At 40.3% G+C, this 21147-nt stretch overlaps 1 protein-coding gene across 2 annotated transcripts in view; it reads right to left on the bottom strand.

Annotated features, from left to right (window-relative positions):
• Window positions 1-18547: 18547 nt before the first annotated feature.
• Window positions 18548-21147, bottom strand: part of LOC114538398 (cullin-3-A-like) — a 43448-nt gene continuing 40848 nt past the window's right edge. For both annotated transcript variants that reach the window (XM_028559576.1, XM_028559575.1), the window contains one exon: window positions 18548-19930. In XM_028559576.1, the coding sequence (XP_028415377.1) occupies window positions 19906-19930 (25 nt within the window). In that variant the 3' untranslated portion in view covers window positions 18548-19905. The remainder of the gene's footprint in view (window positions 19931-21147) is intronic.

Consider the following 21147-nt stretch of genomic DNA (forward strand, 5'->3'; position numbering starts at 1 on the left):
TGTAACAAGAATTTTGGCAAGTTAGAACTGTTTTGGCATAAGTTTCATCAATGGTAGGTTTGTAATAAAAACGTTAAAATGTTGATGGCGACGTCCAGTCGCCCATCTTAAGGATGTTATATAAAAGTAGATGTTGCTTAGCTGCTACGGTTGTTGAGGCTGCTCTAGTCGAATGAGCTTTAAATATTGTGGAGTCTATTCCAGCAGCTAAGAAAATATCGCATAACCAATTCGTGATTGTGGCTTTGGCCACAGGGCGATGTGGACGTTGAAAGGAAAGGAAAAGCTTCTTACTTTCTTCACCTGAACGGAGTCTCTCCGTAGCTTTCAGGTAGGTTTCAAGACAATCGCATGGGCAGAGTTTGGGGTCTTGTAAGAAACGTGGAAATGTTGCTGTAGCCAGGGACGTGGGATCGCCAGTTTTTCGAGGCTTTGTAAGGGTGAATACGACCCCATCAGGTTGTTTTCTCTTATACCTGATGTCCAGTTCCCAAAAGGACTGATGATCGTTCCGGTGATACCAGAGCAAATAACATTAGTAGTTTCTTTGAGAGAATTTTAAGTGATAACGACTTGTTTTCTCCCAAAGAAGAAAGATGTGTTGTAACTCTCGACACATCCTAGGTAGTATTATACCAACCTCGTACCCAGGGTCTTTAACCTACGCTCCACGGCCCACGCTGCGGCGAAGAATGAAATTCAAGTTTGAATGAAATTCGAGCTTAAACGCATGTTCAAGTCTGTAATTTGATTACTAAATGTGATTTGATGCATTGTGTCCCCCAAAACAGGATTTGATCATTTAGCGTTTACAGTAAATGCAAGCAATGTCGAGGTAAAGTCGCGAAATATTGTAATGAAACTTTTAGGATATTTCACAATTTTTCACACACGCTCCTTTCCCACCCCGCCCTAGATAATATTTTAATTTTCCCCCAGATTTTGGGGGAAAATGATAATCACGTGACCAGCGGTAACCAGGGTCTTCGCCGCAGCGTGGGCCGTGGAACGTAGGTTAAAGACCCTGGGTACGAGGTTGGTATTATACCTGGGTTTTGGAGGTCTGTCATTTGCAATTCCCTTCATTAACCGAGTGACGAAAGGATTGACTTTCCCTCTATGACACCAGCTATGCCCATGCCGAGTCGTATGCTTTGTTGGTGGACAGTCGTGTTGCTGAGGAGAAAAGACGGGAACCGTCTCCGAAAATCCTTCTGTTGTTCAGCACTATTGGAAATAGTCCAAACGGCTAGTTGTAGTCTCGGGTTCGATGGATCTTCCAGGAGTGTTGGTGACACTGGGAGTAAAACTGGGTGCTTGACCGTGAGTCAATTAGGAGTGACCACCAGTGTTGAGTTTGCCATACTGGTGCTACTAGGAGTAGGTTCGCATTGTCTTGAATCACTTTCATTAAAGTCCTTGGGATGAGAGGGAAAGACGGAAACGCATAGCCTTTTAGTGGACGCCAATCTATTGAAAATGCGTCCGTTGCCACTGCATATGGGTCTGGGCGCCAACTTACGTATTGGTGCAACTGGTTGGTTAATCTTGTTGCGAACAAATCTATCTCTCTGTCCTTCAGAAAGGGTTGTATTATGTGTGGTAGCAGTCTCAAGTCGACAAATGTTCGTGATTCCTTGTCTGCCTGAACGTTCAGAGCACCTGGAAGATGTTCTGCCGTGATCAGGATGTTGTGTTGGAGAGACCAGTTCCATAATTCGAGTGTTAGTGAATTGAGACTGGGTGAGCGAGTGCCTCCTTGGTTGTTTATATAAGCAACCGCCGTTGTGTTGTCGAGGCGGAGTTTTACTGATATATTTGACTGATGTTTCAGGAAAGTTTGCACTGCTAAGAAGGTCGCTTTGAGCTCCACTACGTTGATATGAAGGAGGCTCTCTTGATGTGACCAACGTCCGTTCGTTGACCGATTGCTGCAAGTGGCACCCCATCCCATTTTTGGATGCGTCCGAGGTTATGATCATCTCGGATGTTGGAGGGTAGATTGGGCTCCCATTCACCCGCTTGATTTTGGTGATCAACCACTGAAGTTCCTCCAGAGCCAGGGAGTCCAAGTGGACTGTCCCCTGATATGACCCATTGTTCAACGTTACCTGCCGTATTAAGCAATTTTGTAGGTGTCTGAAGTGCAGTGGAGCAATCCAAACTGCTGATCGGCAAGACTCTAGAAACCCTTGAAGCTGGGAGAGGAGATGTAACGAAGTTGGACACTCCTTCATAAGGGACTTGCACAAATTTAGAGCTTTGGGAAAGCTCATCGTTTGTGAATTTAGTCTAGGACCTGTAAAGGAGTTTGTTTGCATTTCATTTAGGACAGATTATCTCAACTGTTTTAAGGTAAAATGACCATGGCGGTCAACATGACATATGTGCCAAAATCTGAATCCGGGACGAAAGTCCTGAAAATGACCACACCCAGAAACGGCATAGTCGACATAGCTCTAAATTCTGAATTATCAAAGCTACAGTCTTTCTGAGTTGTTTATATGGTTCAGAATGGTTGCTTTTACGGGTGGTCACTGGAGGGTGAAATTAGCCCTTCATATTTTTCATAAGTTTCATATTTTACAAGAAAATGAATGTTTACTATTCCAGGTCAACTGCTAATTTTGCATAAAATTACAGATTCACCTGGCAAAGTTTTGCCATATGATGAAAAAACCTGCTTATTTTAATATATTATAAATTTCCTAGGAAATAACAATGTTTTGTTGCGATACGACATATTTCATTTCACTTACCCCCCGCCATAACACGATTTCACCCATATTTTGCAAATTTGATCGCCGTTTTTCGCCGTCCGTCGCAAGCACCATCCAAATACTGTACTTTAGCACGATTCTAGTGGACTAAAGAATTATTCAACCAATTTCTGATGGGTTTTGAAGTAGTGCCGTGTAATATTTTTTTCATTTTTGTGTTCCTTGACATTTTATCAATTATGTCGCCATTGCCATGTCTCGTCGCCTTTCTTCACGATAAATGCCAGTTCTTGATCCCCAGCTGTATTTTTTTCACAGCATCTATAAATAATTGATAGTACAATAGCAGCTATCCAAAATTTAAAAGCATTTGTCCCGCTTGGAAGTAAAAAACCACTCCTTGTTTATCGGGAATAAAATTCAAGTGCGAAAGATTAAAAATAATTTGAAAGTCTAGCGCACCCACCACGACAAATGCTCGTGGGCAACATTGCAGGGGGGGCACATTTTCACGAATACATTTTCACGAATACATTTCTGGTTTATTTTTTAGCTTTGTGAAACCAAGAACATGCAATTTAAACGCGGAGACCTGTTATGAGAAATGTCGTTATGCGAAATATTAACAGCAAAAACGGACAAATTTTAATCGGGTTGTTGATTGATTATGGTTGTGAACAAATGTATGCTTGAATTATTGTCCCCCCGGAATGTTGTCCACGAGGGCTCGTCGCAGAGTTTGCGCTAGACCATAGGCGGCCCAGAACTGATCTCGCTGACCTCGCGCGACGCTCATGTTGTCTGAGCAGTCTTATATTATGACAAGGTAGGCAACTCTCACGCCAAATAAGATAAAAACGCACGACGGTTGACTCAAACACCTTCACAAAACCGCAAATATTTCATAAAAATATGGCGAATAAGAAAAAAAAGTACAACACATTAAATTTGAATAATTTTACTACATTTATACTATATTTTTAGCATTCAAATGTATTCCTATGCATGTATAAAACGTGAATGTTTTTTGGGTTTCTGGCAAATATATTTCAAAACCTATGCTGGGGACACCTTGCCTATACCTTCGTCATATTTTTAAATTGAAAATATAAAGCTGATTGGCTCTTTTTAAACGACAGCCAATCAGCTTTCTATTTTCAATTTAAAAATATGACGTATATACATATATATAATCAATAAATCTTAATATGAATAGCAGATGAGCCAATTCTAATGTGTGGATGTACCGTTGCTATAACCAAGTGCGATTCCTCCAAAGACGATTACTCCATTGACGAAAAGCGTTTAAGCACCTGTTCCACAGGAAAAGCGGATACAAACCGGCGCAGCTTATTAAGGTCCTCCCAATCATTAGTAGCTTCATGAAATTGTGTAGCCGCCAATCTTGCTGAGGCACCTGTCGGGTTGAGGACTTTAGCGAGCTGGAGATAGTGCAATGCCGTATGCCGCCTAGTCCAGCCAACGTGATCCATGATCTCGGATAGCTTGACTCCTCGCAGCGCTAAGGTAATTGAACAACCGGACCGAAATCCATGTAATGTTTCCCTATTATCGGAGCGCATTTCTTTGAGATAACTTTTCAAACGGGATTCAGCAGCGGAAGATGTAAATGGAGCATCCTGAACCGCACCGGAAGGAGTCGTTGGACGGAAAAGGTAGCCCCGGGTTAGGTCGACAGAAATTTGCCTTGCTATGTCTACGTACTGTTCAATAGCTGTGATAGGACAAATAAGAGTATGAGGGTTACGACGGATCCCAAATACCTGAGAATCACCATCTCTCAGCGTTTTGCCCCAAATATGATTGAATAGGAAGCCGTCGTCGTTAGGAAAGCGTAATATCTCGGGAACCTTAATTTAACCCAAATCGGCAGGGCGATCACCACTAAAGGCGGTCTTAAAGTAAGCTTGATCTCTGGCTAGGATAAACCGTTGAATGGCAGAGGTCCCGGGTTTCACCAGTAAGTTCTGAATATGCTGGGATAATTGTGTAAGTTTATCCACGAAAAACGGGGTGCTTGCTTAGAAGTGACACGGGCTTGTAACTGTTCACGCGTTACACTGGTAAGATAAAGCTTTACAACTTTATCCGCCGCAGGATTACCGATACATAATCGTGGGTCCCATTCCCCATCACGGCCATTCGCATGGAATATCGCACGTAATTTCCCAATGTTCGAATCAACCGTTTTGTGTGCCAGACGACATGGGCAACCGTTGCGATGAATTTATGTTTTCCCATTACGATCTTTAAAAATCAAAAATCGGCAAATATCTCGCGGAGACACATTATGTAACGTAACCTGATTAGGTAATACCGAGAGGAAATCCTCGAGTTCAATTTGTAAAGAATCCTTCTGTTTCGAGTAGCGTGTGGTGCAATCACAATCCAGCAGCTGTTGTAGACGTATATCTATATGGCAAGCAGATCAACATTTAAAGATGCTGGGGTTCTATGACAAATAACTTTTCTCTGATAGCCGCAGCGTTGACAATAGCGGAAATCCAAATCATTGGCATGAGAACAAGTTGGACATCTAACTGAGGGACAAAATAATTTTGCAACAACCGGAAGGGCCTATCATAAAGAGAAGTAATATATGTTACATTACTGTATCATTCCTAGATAGTTTAAAGACAAGAATATCTACGACACACTATTAGCGAAAAGAAGTCAAAAGGCCCATAGGTCACCCGGAAATGGTTTGCTGGGCACCCATTCATCACGTGAAGGCACCAGTAAAGCATTTGTATCGCCTGTATGAGCTAGCAGACATTTCTGATGCGTGTTATGATTCAAAAATGGCCACCAGCATTTCCGTGGGTAAATATCCAGTACCAGGATTGTACATGACTGTTGATATGACGCCAAGAAACGCAGTAACGGCCCTACCAGGGCTGATGGTGGGAATACATATGGACGAACCATGAGGTCGGGAAATCTTCTCAAATCTTGAGAAAAGAGATTAACACCCAAAGACTCTGACGAGGGACATGGAGTAAAGTGAAGCAATGGACTTCCATCACAACGAGTCATGGCATTGGAGTCCAGGGCCATAAGATCGCAGGTATGACCCTGCTTACCTCCAAATTGAGCCTGCACGGTATTCGACATAGCTGGAGTCAATTTACTATCAGCGGTAGAGATACGTCGTGAAGTTGGGTCAGCAGGATTCTCCGCTGAAGGCACGTGGAATAAGTGCAAAGAAATATTCAATTCTTTTGTCAAAAAGAACAAAGCTTTCATTTGGTCGTTGAGAGAAGCAGAATGGGCTCCTTTGTTGTTCCATGAAAAAAACAACTGCTTGGTTATCAACCATGATATCTACCCAAGCGTCCGATACCTCCTCACGACAGGCATCCAAGAATCGAAGAATAGCAATTGCCTCCCTGGAATTAATATCATAAACTTTATCTTCTTCTCGCCAATAGTCAGAAACCTCCTTCATCATAGGTGCAAGAAGACAACCACCCCAACCTGAACCCAAGCCATTGAGATACGAATATGCTTTTCATCTTTCCGTGGCAAGGGAACATCCCAACCCTCTAGAAACAACCAGTGGGCTATCTCCTCTTCCAACCTGCCTTTGATTGGGATAACTCGCCGAGTACGCAGACTCCATGAGATCATCGCATTCATTTCACGTGTAAATAGCCTGGCGGCAGGAACAGCCAGAGAAAAGGCCACACACTTCCCTGCACTTGACCGTGACCGTTTTTTGGTTTAAGGTATGTATGTCGTACCAACTCGAGAAACCTCTCCCTCTTTTTGGGTAATAAACGAAATGCCTGATTTGTTGAATCAACCAAAAAACCCAGATAGGGTACTACAAGTTGAGGAATGAAGATGCATTTATCAATGCCCGAGAAGTAGCCCAACCGAACCAAGAAAATCATAACCAGGAAGACTGCTGACCATGGCGCTGCAAACCGCTTCTCCGCAAGGGTATCAAACTCAGCATAAGGGCCATGAGACATAGAGACTTGCAACTGTCCATTATGACGATCATCTATATATAAAGAACACGGGACGCCAATCGACCGGAGATGATGAGAAACTAACAACCCTGTGTTATGATAAATATATGGTGAGCACTTCTATCCAAACGGTAACGAATTGTACAAAAAATACCATCCTCCCCACTGTATTCCAAAAAGGAGTCTACTGTCTTCATCGAGGATGTGATCGTAACCTGATTTGTGATCAATAACTGTCTGGAACGAATCTTGCGACACATAGCGGGGCAAGTCCGACAATTTGTCCAACTTAAAAGGAAGATCACGCATCCACAAGTTCAAATACCTGGCATCATAACATAATCGAGGTTTCGTTGGTTCAACTATGAGCGGGTGGACAATATGCGGCTGCATGACCTCACCCACTTTCCCAAGCAACGTTATCGCACCTGATTTAACCCTTTCAATCAGTGTCTTCCGGATGAACTCAGTGAACTGTTGACATGAACGGTGATTGGGAAAGATACAAGGTGGCGGTCGCTCACAATCATATTGGACGCGATGAAAAGAGCCCTTGTAATGTTGCATATATCGGAACACCGAAACTTTGTTCTGTATTGTTTGGAACATTTCGGTTTGGACTGAAGAGCGAGATTCTGGTGCGCCGACAATGGCCTCCCAAGCACTTACATGATTGTGAAGTTCCCCCGCTCGAAAATAATTTGGATCACGCAAAATAATATCCTCCATTTGTCCCAATTGTTCACCTGCTTCGATACGAGAAACCGATTCCCAAAGTTTTTGGTTTGGTGTCACCCTCTCACCAATCTCGATGGGGTGCCCTTTAAAATCGATCCATTGTCGGAGATTCGGGTGTTGCAGAGCTTGGCAAATATCAATATCAAATTGATCATCATGTTCTGTAGACATGAGAATCTATAATAAAACGTCTTATATTACCACAACTGAATTTATTTACTTATTTATTTCACACCCCATCAAGTCAGCGAGAGGATAACACCTTGACCTAGGGAACTAGGAGGGTTGATTTAGGTACCCTGTTTTCAAGGCGGTCACCCCCGTTTAACAAGATGATGATGCATGCGACTTATAATAAACTGGGAGATTTGTGAAAGAAGAGAATGGAATAGAAAACAGAGAAATCAATGCAAATCAATTTTAATGGGTGTACATTATGAAATTACCAATTACTACAATCATTATTAATTACGACAATCAGGGCCAACAAAACTATTTTTTTTAAATTATCATTAGTTGTTGTTTGGTGTCGAATTGTCAACGAAGCATCGCTTGCTCGCACTGGACACTGAGATTTTATATGTCCAACTTGGTGGCAGTGATAACATCTCACTTCACGTGGGAATGAGTACGAGCCATTTCTACTTCTTGGACCTAAGTACGGTGCTCTATCAGAACGACGTTGAATGCGTTGAGACCATGGTTGAAAATCGGGTGTGCTTGTACCAAAATGCTTTGCTACTTTTGTAGAAATATTGAAGATCTTTTCATGATCTTTATTACCAACCAGCCGCAACACTAACGCCTGGAAATGATCGACGGGAAGACGAACCTTCTCGCGTAACATATTGTATGCCAAACGGTAGTAGACTGCTTGCTCGTGTTTGTTATCATGTGCTTTGCTTTGCAAGCTATCCATCATAGCAAGAGCATCATATTTATTAAACTCTGCACGAGCACGCGTAGCATACTCCTGCAAACGCGATAAGAGTCCATCCACAGAGGCTGTCGTAAATCTTTCTACTGCCTCTTTGAGAGTGGCAATTTGCTGTTTAATTCACTTCCTAAACGAACACATAATGTAACATAAGCGCAGATCAACTACATATCCATTCTACATTAAAGCGCTCGACCTATTAACAGTGTGAAACAAATCAAAATGCGAGTCAACATGATTCACGCTGAAGACAAATGGCGTATTACCCATAGAATGCACGCGCCGTTTGTCAGTCCCCACATACCGTGAAATTTATAGTCTCGTGCACATATTTATAACAATGTTTTTATTTCGTCCTTCATTCATCCAAATGACGGTATTATTGACTTGAGCACTGTAACTCAAAAGAGAACCTTCAACATCATTAGATATACCATGAACACAAATAACATCGTGCTCATGCAATGTTGCTGATATCGTGTGCGAACAAAGTACTCATTGTAAATGCCATGGTTATAATGATGCACGTCATAAATAAATCATTGCACTGCTCAAACCATTGGGTATACACGGCATGAACAAAACCGATTGTCATTGTAAATCCGATGGTTATACACACCATAAACTGAAATATTGTAGTACTCATACCCCTGGTTATACACACCAGAAACTAAGCAGATTGTCATTGTAAATCCCATGGTTATACACACCATGAACTGAAATATTATAGTACTCATACCACTGGCTATACACATCAGAAATAAAGATTGTCATTGTAACTCCCATAGCTATACACACACGATGAACCGACATATCAGTGTGGTATTCAAACAGCTGATTAAATTATACGCTACAAGTAAAACAAATTATCATTATAAACCCTATGGTTACACATACGATGGAATAAAATACCATTGTAGTATACTCAAACCACTGACTATACATACCATATTAAATCATACACGCCATAAACTAGGATATTATTGTAGTGCTTAAGCCAGTGACTATAATTTTAACACACGACGAATAAACAACTTATTATTATATATCAACGACTATACATTGCAGCGAACTTAGATATTGTAGTACGGAGGCACTGACTATACAGGGTGTATCAAAAAAAATGTCCCAAATGTAAAAATTCCGTTTTTTAGGATATTTTGCAAAGAATTTGGCAAACTTTTGTTTTCCTAGAAATAGTTAAGACTTATCTGGTATACCTAGGCCAAGTTTGGTTTTTCATTAACAAATTTATGTTACCGGGGGGGTGGTTCCTTTTCAATGATATTGAGAGGGCTTGCGCGCGAAAATGTGATGCTAAAATTGAGATATTATTTAGCTGTCTAAAAGTAGGAAAGCTTTTTAATAAACTGTCAAAGTTTCAGGAAAAATAATGCAAACTGGGAGCAACGCGCGACCCCTAAAGGTGACAAATATTTCATTGCGCGCAGTGGATTAAATGCATCGTTGATTTTAGCGTGAACGATCTAATACAAGGTGGGCAAATGAATAAATTAAAGCGAGAAACTGAACACAAAAACAATGCGATTTATTCGTGATGTTAATCCTCAGCATGTCCACCATTTCATTCTAAGCAAACTGCGGCTTGTCTGAGCATACGAAACACTGAACAGCGAACCATTTCTCAGACGAGCCGCAGTTTGCTTAGAAAGAAATGGTGGAATTAATGTCGAGGTTGATTAATTGTTAACATCAAGAATAAAAATCTTGTTATTAAATCGCTTCGTCTTCTTGTTCAGTTTCTCGCTTTAATTTATTCATTTGCCCAGCCTTGCATGAGATCGGTCACGCTAAAATCAACCATGCATTTAATCCACTGCGCGCAATGTAATATTTGTCACTTTTAGGGGTCGCGCGTCCCAGTTTGCATTATTTTTCCTGAAACTTTGACAGTTTATTAAAAAGCTTTCCTACTTTTAGACAGCTAAATAATATCTCAATTTTAGCTTCACATTTTCGCGCGCAAGCCCTCTCAATATCAGTGGAAAGGAACCACCCCCCCCCCCGGTAACATAATTTTGTTAATGAAAAACCAAACTTGGCCTAGGTATACCAGATAAGTCTTAACTATCTCTAGGAACACAAAAATTTGCCAAATTCGGCAAAATATCCTGAAAAACGGAAATTTTACATTTGGGACATTTTTTTTGATACACCCTGTAGAAACGCGGAACAAATAAGATGTCATTGCAAATCCCAAGAATTATACAGTGTGTATAAAAAAAATTCGAAGCCAACTTTGACAAGCTGCTGTGTATAAAATACTAAAGTAAACGATATAATTTTTATATGGCAACAAAGACTAGCTTATTTAGTTTACGATTATACCGTTCTTATATCAACACGACCAAAACTGGCCGAGTTATCGTCTTTTAAAAATTGTTGCTCGAAATCAAATTTTTCCGCCGATGGGAATTCGAAATGAGACCTCCAGACAAAAGAAAATGCAAATTTAATTCCATTAATTAATTAAATTAATTAAATTTAATTCCATTAATTAATTAAATTCTATCGTTGAACATTGAATAAGCAGAATTTTTGCGATAAATTTGCGTTTTAGTTTTCAGTAATGATTAGATTTTAAAGCCCTTTGGGACTAATTTTCAATAAAACAAACGTCCAGTTCCCATCGGCGGAAAATGGTGATTTTTATGAACTTTTTTGTCGAACCAGTACTTCCTCATTTTTCAACTAAATTACACGTACAACGTGTCATTTGAAAGAGAAATAAATGAACTTAACAATGGTGTAAAAATCAACCAAATTTGTCATATGTATTTTGCATTATTACACGCAAAATTTCTATTCGAATTTTTTTATACACCCTGTACACGTCATAAGCAGTGTTTACACTAGAGACCTATACCTGACCTACTAACTTAAGCAGTTAGTCCTGTAGTGTAAACGCACTAGGACTGACCTAAGACCGACCTAGGACCGACCTAAGACCATGATTTCAGGCCAAGCATTAGAGGTGGCCTGAAAACATGGTATTAGGTAAGTCCTTGGTAAGTCTCAGGTCAGTCTGGCGGTGTAAACACATTTTCATTGACCCAAGTGTGATCGAAGCTAATTTCCTTGACAACAGACGTAAATTCGAGTCTTTGATGTCAGCATTTAGCGGGCTTGGAATTTTAGCGCGATTTTGCAAAAATTAGGGGGAAATTCAGAGTTGATAATTAGCCACATGGCGAATTTCGGAACTTGCCGATAAGTTATATCATATATTTTTTAATTTTGCATGAAATCGTTGTTTGCCAGTAATCCCAGTAATACGTCATATTCTTTTACGAGGCTTTGTAGTTTGTACGAAATAAACAAAGAACTGCAAGCTTATATTTTAATACTCTTCTCACAGTACTTTATGTTGCGTGTATGTATATAAGTCCCGTTAGGTAACTGGTGTAAACACACCCTGTAAAACTTGGTTAGGTACTTCTCAGGTACGGGCAAATGTCAGGTAAATGTCATCCCCTTCGTGTAAACACGGCTTAAGTCCCGTTAGGTAACTGGTGTAAACACACCCTGTAAAACTTGGTTAGGTACTTCTCAGGTACGGGCAAATGTCAGGTAAATGTCAGCCCCTTCGTGTAAACACGGCTATAGGCTAAAAACGAGCACGGAATCAAGCATTGGGTTTATACGCGATCAAAACTGCCGCGCCCTACAGGCTACTCAGGGCACATGGCTGAATTCAGGATGAGCGAATAACGAAGTCCTAAAACATCATCAAAAACAAATAAGCCTAAAGAACGCAAAGCACAACGAATAACTATAGAAACCACAAACGGTTCTTATATCGCGTATTCGAGCAAGCAACAAAGAATGAAAACCGTCAGGGTATAACGAATCGATAACGCGAGGTTGAACCAGGTATAGTAGAATATTATGCTAAACTTAGCAACCCAACATAAGTTAAATGAGCTGTGCAAACGTCCACAAATGTGGACAGCCAGTCAGTCTTTCGGCTAAAATAGTAATAACCTAACAAGCGATCAAGAAGTGAGATGCTGCTAAATATCTAGGGATACCACAGAAGCGTAGTTGAGCTACCCACCTAACTAGCATTTGAACTCGGAATAAATGGAGGCTGCAATAAATACCATTAGAAATAAATAGTCAGAGACAACTAATTCCTGTAATTCAGCTGCCTCTGCCATCAGTCTTCTTGCTCGTGGTCTCTTGGACAAAATTCACGTAACAAAATGTTTTAGTCTCCCAACACACTTTGACCGGCGGACCGAACTGAGCGAAAGGCAGTTTCTAGTAGCTCTACATTGGTTTCTAGTAGCTCTTCGAGAATCTTTGCCCATATGCATGATCCACGAAAGGGCCGTCTGGGCTGAGGCTGGGAGTTATATCTGTTTGTTACGAGCTTCGTATGCCATGGAAGGACGGGGAGCCTAAGTTAGACAATAGCTTTGAAGCTACCATGCATCGCCTCGAAAACCAAGAAAAGTTGCTGAAGAGGAAAGGTCCAGAGATCATGCAGGCTTATAGCAAGATTTTCAAAGACTACGAAGAGAAAGGATATGTACGGGCGGTTCCCAAGACGGAGGCGTCAGATCAATGTTTTTTACCGCACTTTCCAGTGGTTCGACCCGACAAGAATGCTACAAAAGTCCGAGTTGTGTTTGACGCGGCGATGAAGTATAAACGGAAAGAGCGGTTTGAATGACGCAATGCGATCAGGACCAAAGCTTCAGAGGAAGATCTTCGACGTTCTAACCCGTTTTCGGCGAGCACCCGTGGCACTTAGCAGCGATATTTCAGAGATGTTCCTGCAGGTGAGCATACAGGAGTCAGATAGAAAGTACCACAGATTCCTTTGGCGTGACTTTCATACAGCGCGCGAGCCGACAATCTACGAGTTTGAGAGATTGGTGTTTGGAAATACGGCATCTCCTTTTTGTTCACAGTACGTCATTCAAAGTCAAGCTAAAAAACACTTAACAGAATTCCCCGAAGTTGCTGATTCAGTGTGCAACTCAATGTATGTCGACGACCTACTCGACTCCTGTGAAACCATGGAGACAGCCCAAGATTTACAATGCCAGCTTACGACCCTTCTAGCTTCCGCGGGCTTTCGTCTACGAAAATGGGCATCAAACGAAATAGCGGTTATTGAAAACGTCCCTGAAAGTGAACGTCTTTCAACCTTAGACTTCAGCAAGGATGGTGGAACGAAAACCAAGACCCTTGGCGTGATGTGGGAGGCCAGGGATGACGTGTTTACCTTCCAGATCAAGTATCCTGAATCGGCTGAACCCTTAACGAAACGCATTGTATTGAGTACCATCGCAGCAATTTACGACCTCCTTCAATTTCTCGCCCAATTTATCATTCGCGCTAAGATGTTAATGCAAGAAATGTGGTTAGCTGGACTAGATTGGGATCATCTCTTACCAGACGACCTGGCGACAAAATGGTCAAAATGGGTGTCAGAATTACCGTTCTTGTCGCGTTTGCCTGTTCCACGTTCCCTTCGCCTCGCAAATCCTGTCAGTGTTGATATGCATCTTTTCTCGGATTGTCTTGTCGTCTAGCTCGGAACCTTCTAAAAGTGTTAGACAGGGTATTCTTTTGGACAGATTGGTATTGGGTGCACAACCAAAGCAAAGAGTTCAAATCATTCGTAGCAAACAGAATTGGAGAGATCCATCGCACCACAAATCCAGAGCAATGGCACCACGTCCCAGGCACGATGAACCCAGCTGATCTGGCTACAAGGGGAATGACGGCTTCTGAATTGCCCGAGTGCACCTTCTGGTTGGAGGGCCCAACATTTTTAAAACAGCCCCGAGACTGCATGGCCTACACCCCCGAGCAGGAACCCAAACCGAGTTAATGACCACGAGGGACGGGCCTGCCAGACTCACGAAACTAGCACAGGTGATACTCTCGTCATCGATCCACAGCGTTTTTCAAGCTTCAGGCGCCTTTGTCGGGTGACAGCATGGATATTACGTTTTGGAAGAAATGCGAGATTACCGGTCGCAACTAGAGTGAAAGGACGCGAACCTTTATGTTCGGAGATCGCACAAGCAGAGAAAGCTTGGATAAAGCAAGTACAAAGTGAAGCATACCCTCAAGCTGAGAAAGACCCTTCGCTGGGACACCGCAGAAATTGGTGTTTAAGACGTTTCAACCCGAAAATCTAATCGCTGGTTCACAATTGTGCATTTCTGTATCGCCCTATCAAAGAGAAACCTTTTGAATATCTTAAAAAAGTTCAATTTTTCTTCTGAATACGCATTCTGCAATCTTTTGACAGCTCATCATACACATCTGACCGCTGTGAAATGGCCATTTTGAGGCTTAAAGTATACACAAGGTTATTAATTCAGACGATTCGTTTTTACCGTGAGCAAGCTTCAAATCTTTTGTGCAAGACATATTTTCTTGAATATTTATAAATCTTTTTCCTCACCAAGTTTGAAGTCTAAGTATCGAGAATTGCGGCTAAGCCTATACCAATTTCCGCGGTGTCCTTCGCTGGTACAACTCAATCCTCGGAAAGACACTGATGGCCTGCTAAGACTGGATGGACGTTTGCGCCTTGCAATGAAATTGCCTTACGATACTAGACACCCTGTCATTCTACCTAAGACCAGTGCGGTTACCCGACTGATTGTGCTCGACGCTCATGAATGCTTAAGACATGGCTCTGGTGTTGAATTAGCCTTGAAACATTTACGTTCTCCATATTGGATTGTGAAAGGTCGTAAGACAGTTCGAAATACAATTGAAACTTGTTCCGAATGTCGGCGACGGTTTTCGATGAAGACGGCAAACCAGATGATGGCACCTCTTCCACGACCCAGATTGGAGTCATTACGTGCGTTCGAAAAGGTTGGAGTTGATTACTCGACAGGGGCGGGGACGAACGAGGGCGAAGCGTTATCTATGTTTATTCACCTGCTTGGCTACACGAGCCGTACATTTAGAGATGGCGTGCTCGTTAGACAGTGATTCTTTCATCAATGCCTTTACCCGAATGGTTTCCAGGAGGGGGACGCCAAGCTACGTGTAAGCGACAATGGAACCAACTTCACGGGCGCGGAGCGAGAGCTGCGTGAACTTGTTGATAACTTAAACCAAGAAAAGATCACACGAGAGACCACTGTTCACCAACGGATAGAATGGAAATTAAACCCACCCTCCGCGCCGCACTTTGGCGGCGTATTCGAAGCATTAATCAAGAGTGCGAAAAAAGCGATAAAAGCAATTTTGGGTGATGCTGACGTAAGAGACGAGGAGTTACAAACAGCCATATGTGGAGCAGAAGAGTTAATCAACTCCGATCACCTATGTTAGTGCGGACCCGAACGATTTGACACCCTTGACCCCCAATAATTTTATCGTTGGCTAGATTGGAGGGCGATTTGCCCCAGAAATTCTGAAAGAGGAACTTTAACCCAGTTAAAAGATGGCATCGCGTACAGCAGTTGTTGAAGTTGTTTTGGAGGCGTTGGCGTAGGGAGTTTCTTCCGTCATTAAATGTCAGAAAAAAATGGTTTCACCCAAGGCACAACTTGAAACCTGGAGACGTTGTACTTATAGCCGAACCTAAAGCTAATCGTGGTGAGTGGCCGCTTGGTCGTGTGATGGAAGTGTACCCCGGAAGTGACGGATTGGTACGAGTCGTGAAGGTGAAATCAAAGGGCAAGGAGTATTTCCGCCCGGTTCATCGCCTGTCTCTTCTAGAGTATGTGGAGGAGTGATTGAATTAGAACAGGACGGTGTTGGGGAACATTGATATGTAATAAATATTGTTTGTTGTAGCAATTTTGAACTACGTTAGTTAAGTTGAATATGCATTTTGGAAACCTTCTTTGTAGATCGAATGCGGTTGCATTCGGGAGGGGGATGTTAATACATGAAGTTTTTACGTTGGCGTCCGCTGTGCAAGAAGCGCGGGCGTCGGGGTTAAAAAGGTTGTTAAAACACGAGTTCGAAAAAGAAAAAATATAAAGTTCACGTTTGTCATTATCGTGTTAATTTTTGGTCATTTTGCGATAAAGAATGTTGCGCATCGAACCAATGTAGACATGTTTCAACTTGGCAAAACAGTAATAATCCATTAACAAAGTTTTAAAATTGACTAAGCTTAAAGATTGATGTTTTAGTTCATCAGGCAGAATGTTCCATGTTCTGGTTGATCTATTTATGAATGAGCGTTGAAATGTCACCGTTCTGCATTTCGTCTCCCGGACCAGGATGCATTCTGGGTTGTTCGTGGCCCTTGTTCTTCTCGAGTTACCAATAACGATCCTTTCTGGAATAATGTCATCGCTAACCTGCACCAGACCATTCATCTTCTTGAATAGAAACACAAGGTCTAAGTATTCTTGCCAGAAACTAAGTGGTAGTAACTTGCTTTCTATAAGCCGGTACTTATAGTTCTCTGATAATCGTGTGGAAGGTTTAATATAAATTTGGACGCACGACGTTGGACCTGTTCTACTCGTTTAATCAGTTCGATTGTTTGGGGAGCCCAAGTCTGTGTGGCATAACCGAGGTGAGGTCGTACAATCGCTAGAAATAAACATCTTCTCGTTCTAGGATTTTTTATCTCCTTACATGATCTCTTGATAAAACCCAAAAGTTTGTTTGCTTTTGAGCTCTGTTCAATAACTTGCTTGTTCCACACCTTGACAACTTGGTCAGCTCCCCTGGCAACATTGCGATCCTTTCACAACGAGTTCATAATAAAAATCGTATAAACTAGCCAACCATGAAGTAATTTGTTTATTAAATGTGTATAGAGATCAATTGACAACGACACGCTTTAAATATACAAAAACACGGCGAGCAACAAAAATCGAAATTTTATGCATCAAAACTTATTTATTACCGTTCAGTTTCTTTGTAATATAGAAGTTAGATATTCTTTCCGAAATATTTGAGAATGTGTTGAATGTAAAAATATCTTGAAGATGAGGATTATGTTTTGAATCTCACTCCTATGTTTCGACGCCATCTTGGAAGAAATGTAAACAAATTGCCGCCAAAATGACGTACGATAATTTTTCAGGTGTGAAGAATATCGTACGTCGAATTAAAAGCCGTGTATGGCATTTTTTTTCACACGTGAGAAATATCGTGCGTCCAGTCAAATTGCATGAAATTAATTTACACAGTGAAATACAATTTTTATTTCATAATTCTGCTGTGCATAAATCTCTATACACATAATAATTTTTTTTTAAATACGGAGATATACAATGACAGTGACTGTAGAGGGCATAGCTATAAGCTCTTCAAATATCCAGGAGATGCTCACGTCAACAACGTCTCTGCGACAACGTATTGGAAATATACAAATAACAATTCTTCAGTCAAAATTTTTAATACTTTCTGATGGACAAACTAGAATATTTGACAACAAGGAAATACAATGTGTCCTATACAAAGAATTTCTAAGTATGTAAGCATTTTAAATCAATATTGGGTACAATAATCATGTATTAGTTTAATACGTACGTTGTATTGTCCTTGTTCATTTGTTTTTTTACACTAAGATGTGATAAATAGAGATTACTTCATGGTTGGCGAGTGCGTACGATTTTTATGCACGAGTTGTGAAGGATCGCAATACGAACGAGTGAGCGCAGCGAACGAGTGAGTTTGCGATCCTTCGCAACGAGTGCATGCATAATAAAAATCGTACAAACGAGCCAACCATGAAGTAATTTGTTTATTAAATGTGTATAGAGATCGATTTGATAACGACACGCTTTTAATATACAAAAACGCAGCGAGCAACAAAATCGAAACTTTATGCATGAAAACAAGTCATATTTATTACCGTTCAGTTTCTTTGTAATTTTGTTCAATAGAAGTTAGACATTCTTTCCGAAAGATTTGAGATGTGCTGAATGTAAAAATATCTTGAATATGAGAATTATGTTTTGAATCTCACTCCTATATTTCGACGCCATCTTGAAAGAAAATGTAAACAAATTGCCGCCAAAATGACATACGACAATTTTTCACGTGTGAAGAATATCGTACGTCCAATCAAAAGCCGTGTATGGCATTTTTTCACACGTGAGAAACATCGTACGTCCAATCAAATTGCATGAAATTAATTTGCACAGTGAAATACGATTTTTATTTCATCATTCTGCTGTGCATAAATCTCTATACACATATAATAAAACTTATTCAAACATTGTATTTCCATTTTGAAAAGTATCCCTCGGATATCTGAAGTAATATATTTCTTTCTTTCTAAAAATGTTGACCCGCCTACAAACTAAAACAAATATCAGTCTGCGGTAATTTTCATCGACGCGTGGACCTATATGACGTAGGCAATGGAGGGGAGACATTTAGGCCTCGAGCGCTCAGTCCATCTAATATAGGTCAGTGCTCAGAATAACTTGTTTAGTCTTATAAAAACCATAGATCTTAATGCTATCCAAATAAAAAGCAAATTTTTTGTGGTGTACCCTTAATGTTACTCTAAAAATAATTAATATCACAGTAATCACAAAGTAATCAACTCGGCTTTTTTGCCTCTTGAAATTTGGCAAGTTAATAAATTTGGCAAGTAGCTAAAATGGAATTATGGATACAATTTTTTAACAGGTTGTTCATTTTTTATTTATTTGTATTTATACACTTCACCCGTAATATAGCAACTGAATCCTCAAAAATATTTTTTTGCTGACTGAAAATAAAAAAAACTGTTTCTTGCGTAACGCCTTTGTTCCTAACTGGTGGAGAGTAGAGATAGACAAGATACATCATGCAGGATCCCCTCACCACTTTTAACGAATTCTCACTTTCTCAATTATTCAGGATAATCTGATTGGATAAACTTTATACAGTCTGCGTCGACGCCACTGCGCCCAGTCGGCCAACCAGGAACATGCATGCTTTGTTTTCACTCATAAGGTCTCTATTTGTCATGGACACTTACTATAAAGGGATACTTACTATAATTAATCTACTTGCACAAATACAATTTAAAAAACAAGAAAAAGCGATAATTATTCATTATTTTAATGTATCGTCCCAATTTTATCTTTATAGAACAGAGGGAGAGCACCGAAGAGCAAAATTTATGCACCCATTTTCTAACAATTTCAGCTGCATTCTCTTTTAATATACAATTTAATTTACATTGTGCCTACTCCCTAAAATCAATCTTGCGAAAGCAATTGCCACACAGCATAATCTATCTTTCAAGAATACAAATACCAACAGAAAGCATCACAAAGGAAGTTGAAAATGTCATGGTGAACATACTTTCAAGCGAAGTCGGCAATTTACAATAATGTATGGTTTTTGTCGACCTCCTCCCCTGAAATAATTGTTATATGCCAGGGAATCCAGAATGAATCAAGAATTATTTTTCCAAAAATGTCTGACTTTTCAAGTTTTTCCTTGCTTCTAAAAATGTGCACCACTGGCGAGTTTCAAACATCGACATTCAACATAGTTGTTTATTTCAGAAGCTCGACATCCTCATGAAGCTGATTTATGCAACATAAACATAAACTTTTCTAAAAATAACAGGAAAAGATAACACTGACACTTTATATGAAATATTTGTAGTGCAAATTTGGGTAGTTAAAAAGTTCGACTGGGTAAATTCGTTAGGGCAAAATCTTTTCAGGATACCCAAAACGTCAAGACGTCGACTGGGACGGAACCTAACCCTCACCCCTGTCCTCTCTCCACATTGCGACATTTTAGGTAGCCTAAAATGCCATCACCGAGCCCGCTATAGACCAATTGCGAAACTTAGTAACCGCGCCTTCCTGCAACATGGAAGCGAGGCTTATTGTGTAAAAAACAATATTTGTATTTTTTGTAGTACAAAGCTATTCGCCTCTGGCAAGGGGAGAGAATTCGGGACTGGCGCCAATCAGGTGGGGATGATGTCTACGTAATGACTGCGACTGGTGTCAACGTTGAAATCATAATTTAAACTAGAAATGCATGCAGCAACCCCTCGCTATCTCAAACCAAGCACACCATTTCCTGAGTTAACCTGACCTAAACTTTTATTATGAAATGACACAAAACTCAGTCAGTCTTATTATATTTTACCGAGTATATTATAGCTAATGTTTCCATCATTCAATACAAAAATAATCATAAAGCTAGTACTGTAAACATTGCCCGTTAAATTTTGCTGCATTATACCATGCCAGCAATTAAGTAACGGTTTAAAATCGATGTTTCAAACGATTAAAACAGTAGAAGTACATGTTTATACTTTTATATAAATATAGTGTGTATTTTTGATACCAAAATTCAAATTACACTTTCAAAAACACTTTTTGAAGTTAAAGAAAAGGTGTAATAGCCTCTCACAGGTTTATGCGTTTGCATAAAAAGCTGAAAATTATACAAAGCTGAAAATTTAACAAATAAACGGCATACAAAGCTGAAAAGTAACAAATACGGCTCATTCTTACCGCGAAAGAAAAACGAAATAAACAAAGTAAACACGTACCCTTTGAAAACATTTATAAGCTTGCACATTACAAATTATTCCTCTTACATGGCTTTGTCTTAACTGTATCTACGTTCATCTTTGCTATCTGTCATGCTTCATAATTATATTTTGTATCTTCTCGTTTTACTTTCTTTGCACAAAGTTTTTAAAACGCTTTTACAAAAATGTTTAAAAATGAGTTAAATTGCTGTTTTAGCCAATCAGAACGTTCGTTGATTACCAGACGTTACTCGAGCATGCGCATAACTTACAAAA

Source organism: Dendronephthya gigantea, unplaced genomic scaffold (assembly GCF_004324835.1).
Source record: "Dendronephthya gigantea isolate DGI-Jeju-01 unplaced genomic scaffold, DenGig_1.0 000183F, whole genome shotgun sequence".
NCBI lineage: Eukaryota > Metazoa > Cnidaria > Anthozoa > Malacalcyonacea > Nephtheidae > Dendronephthya > Dendronephthya gigantea.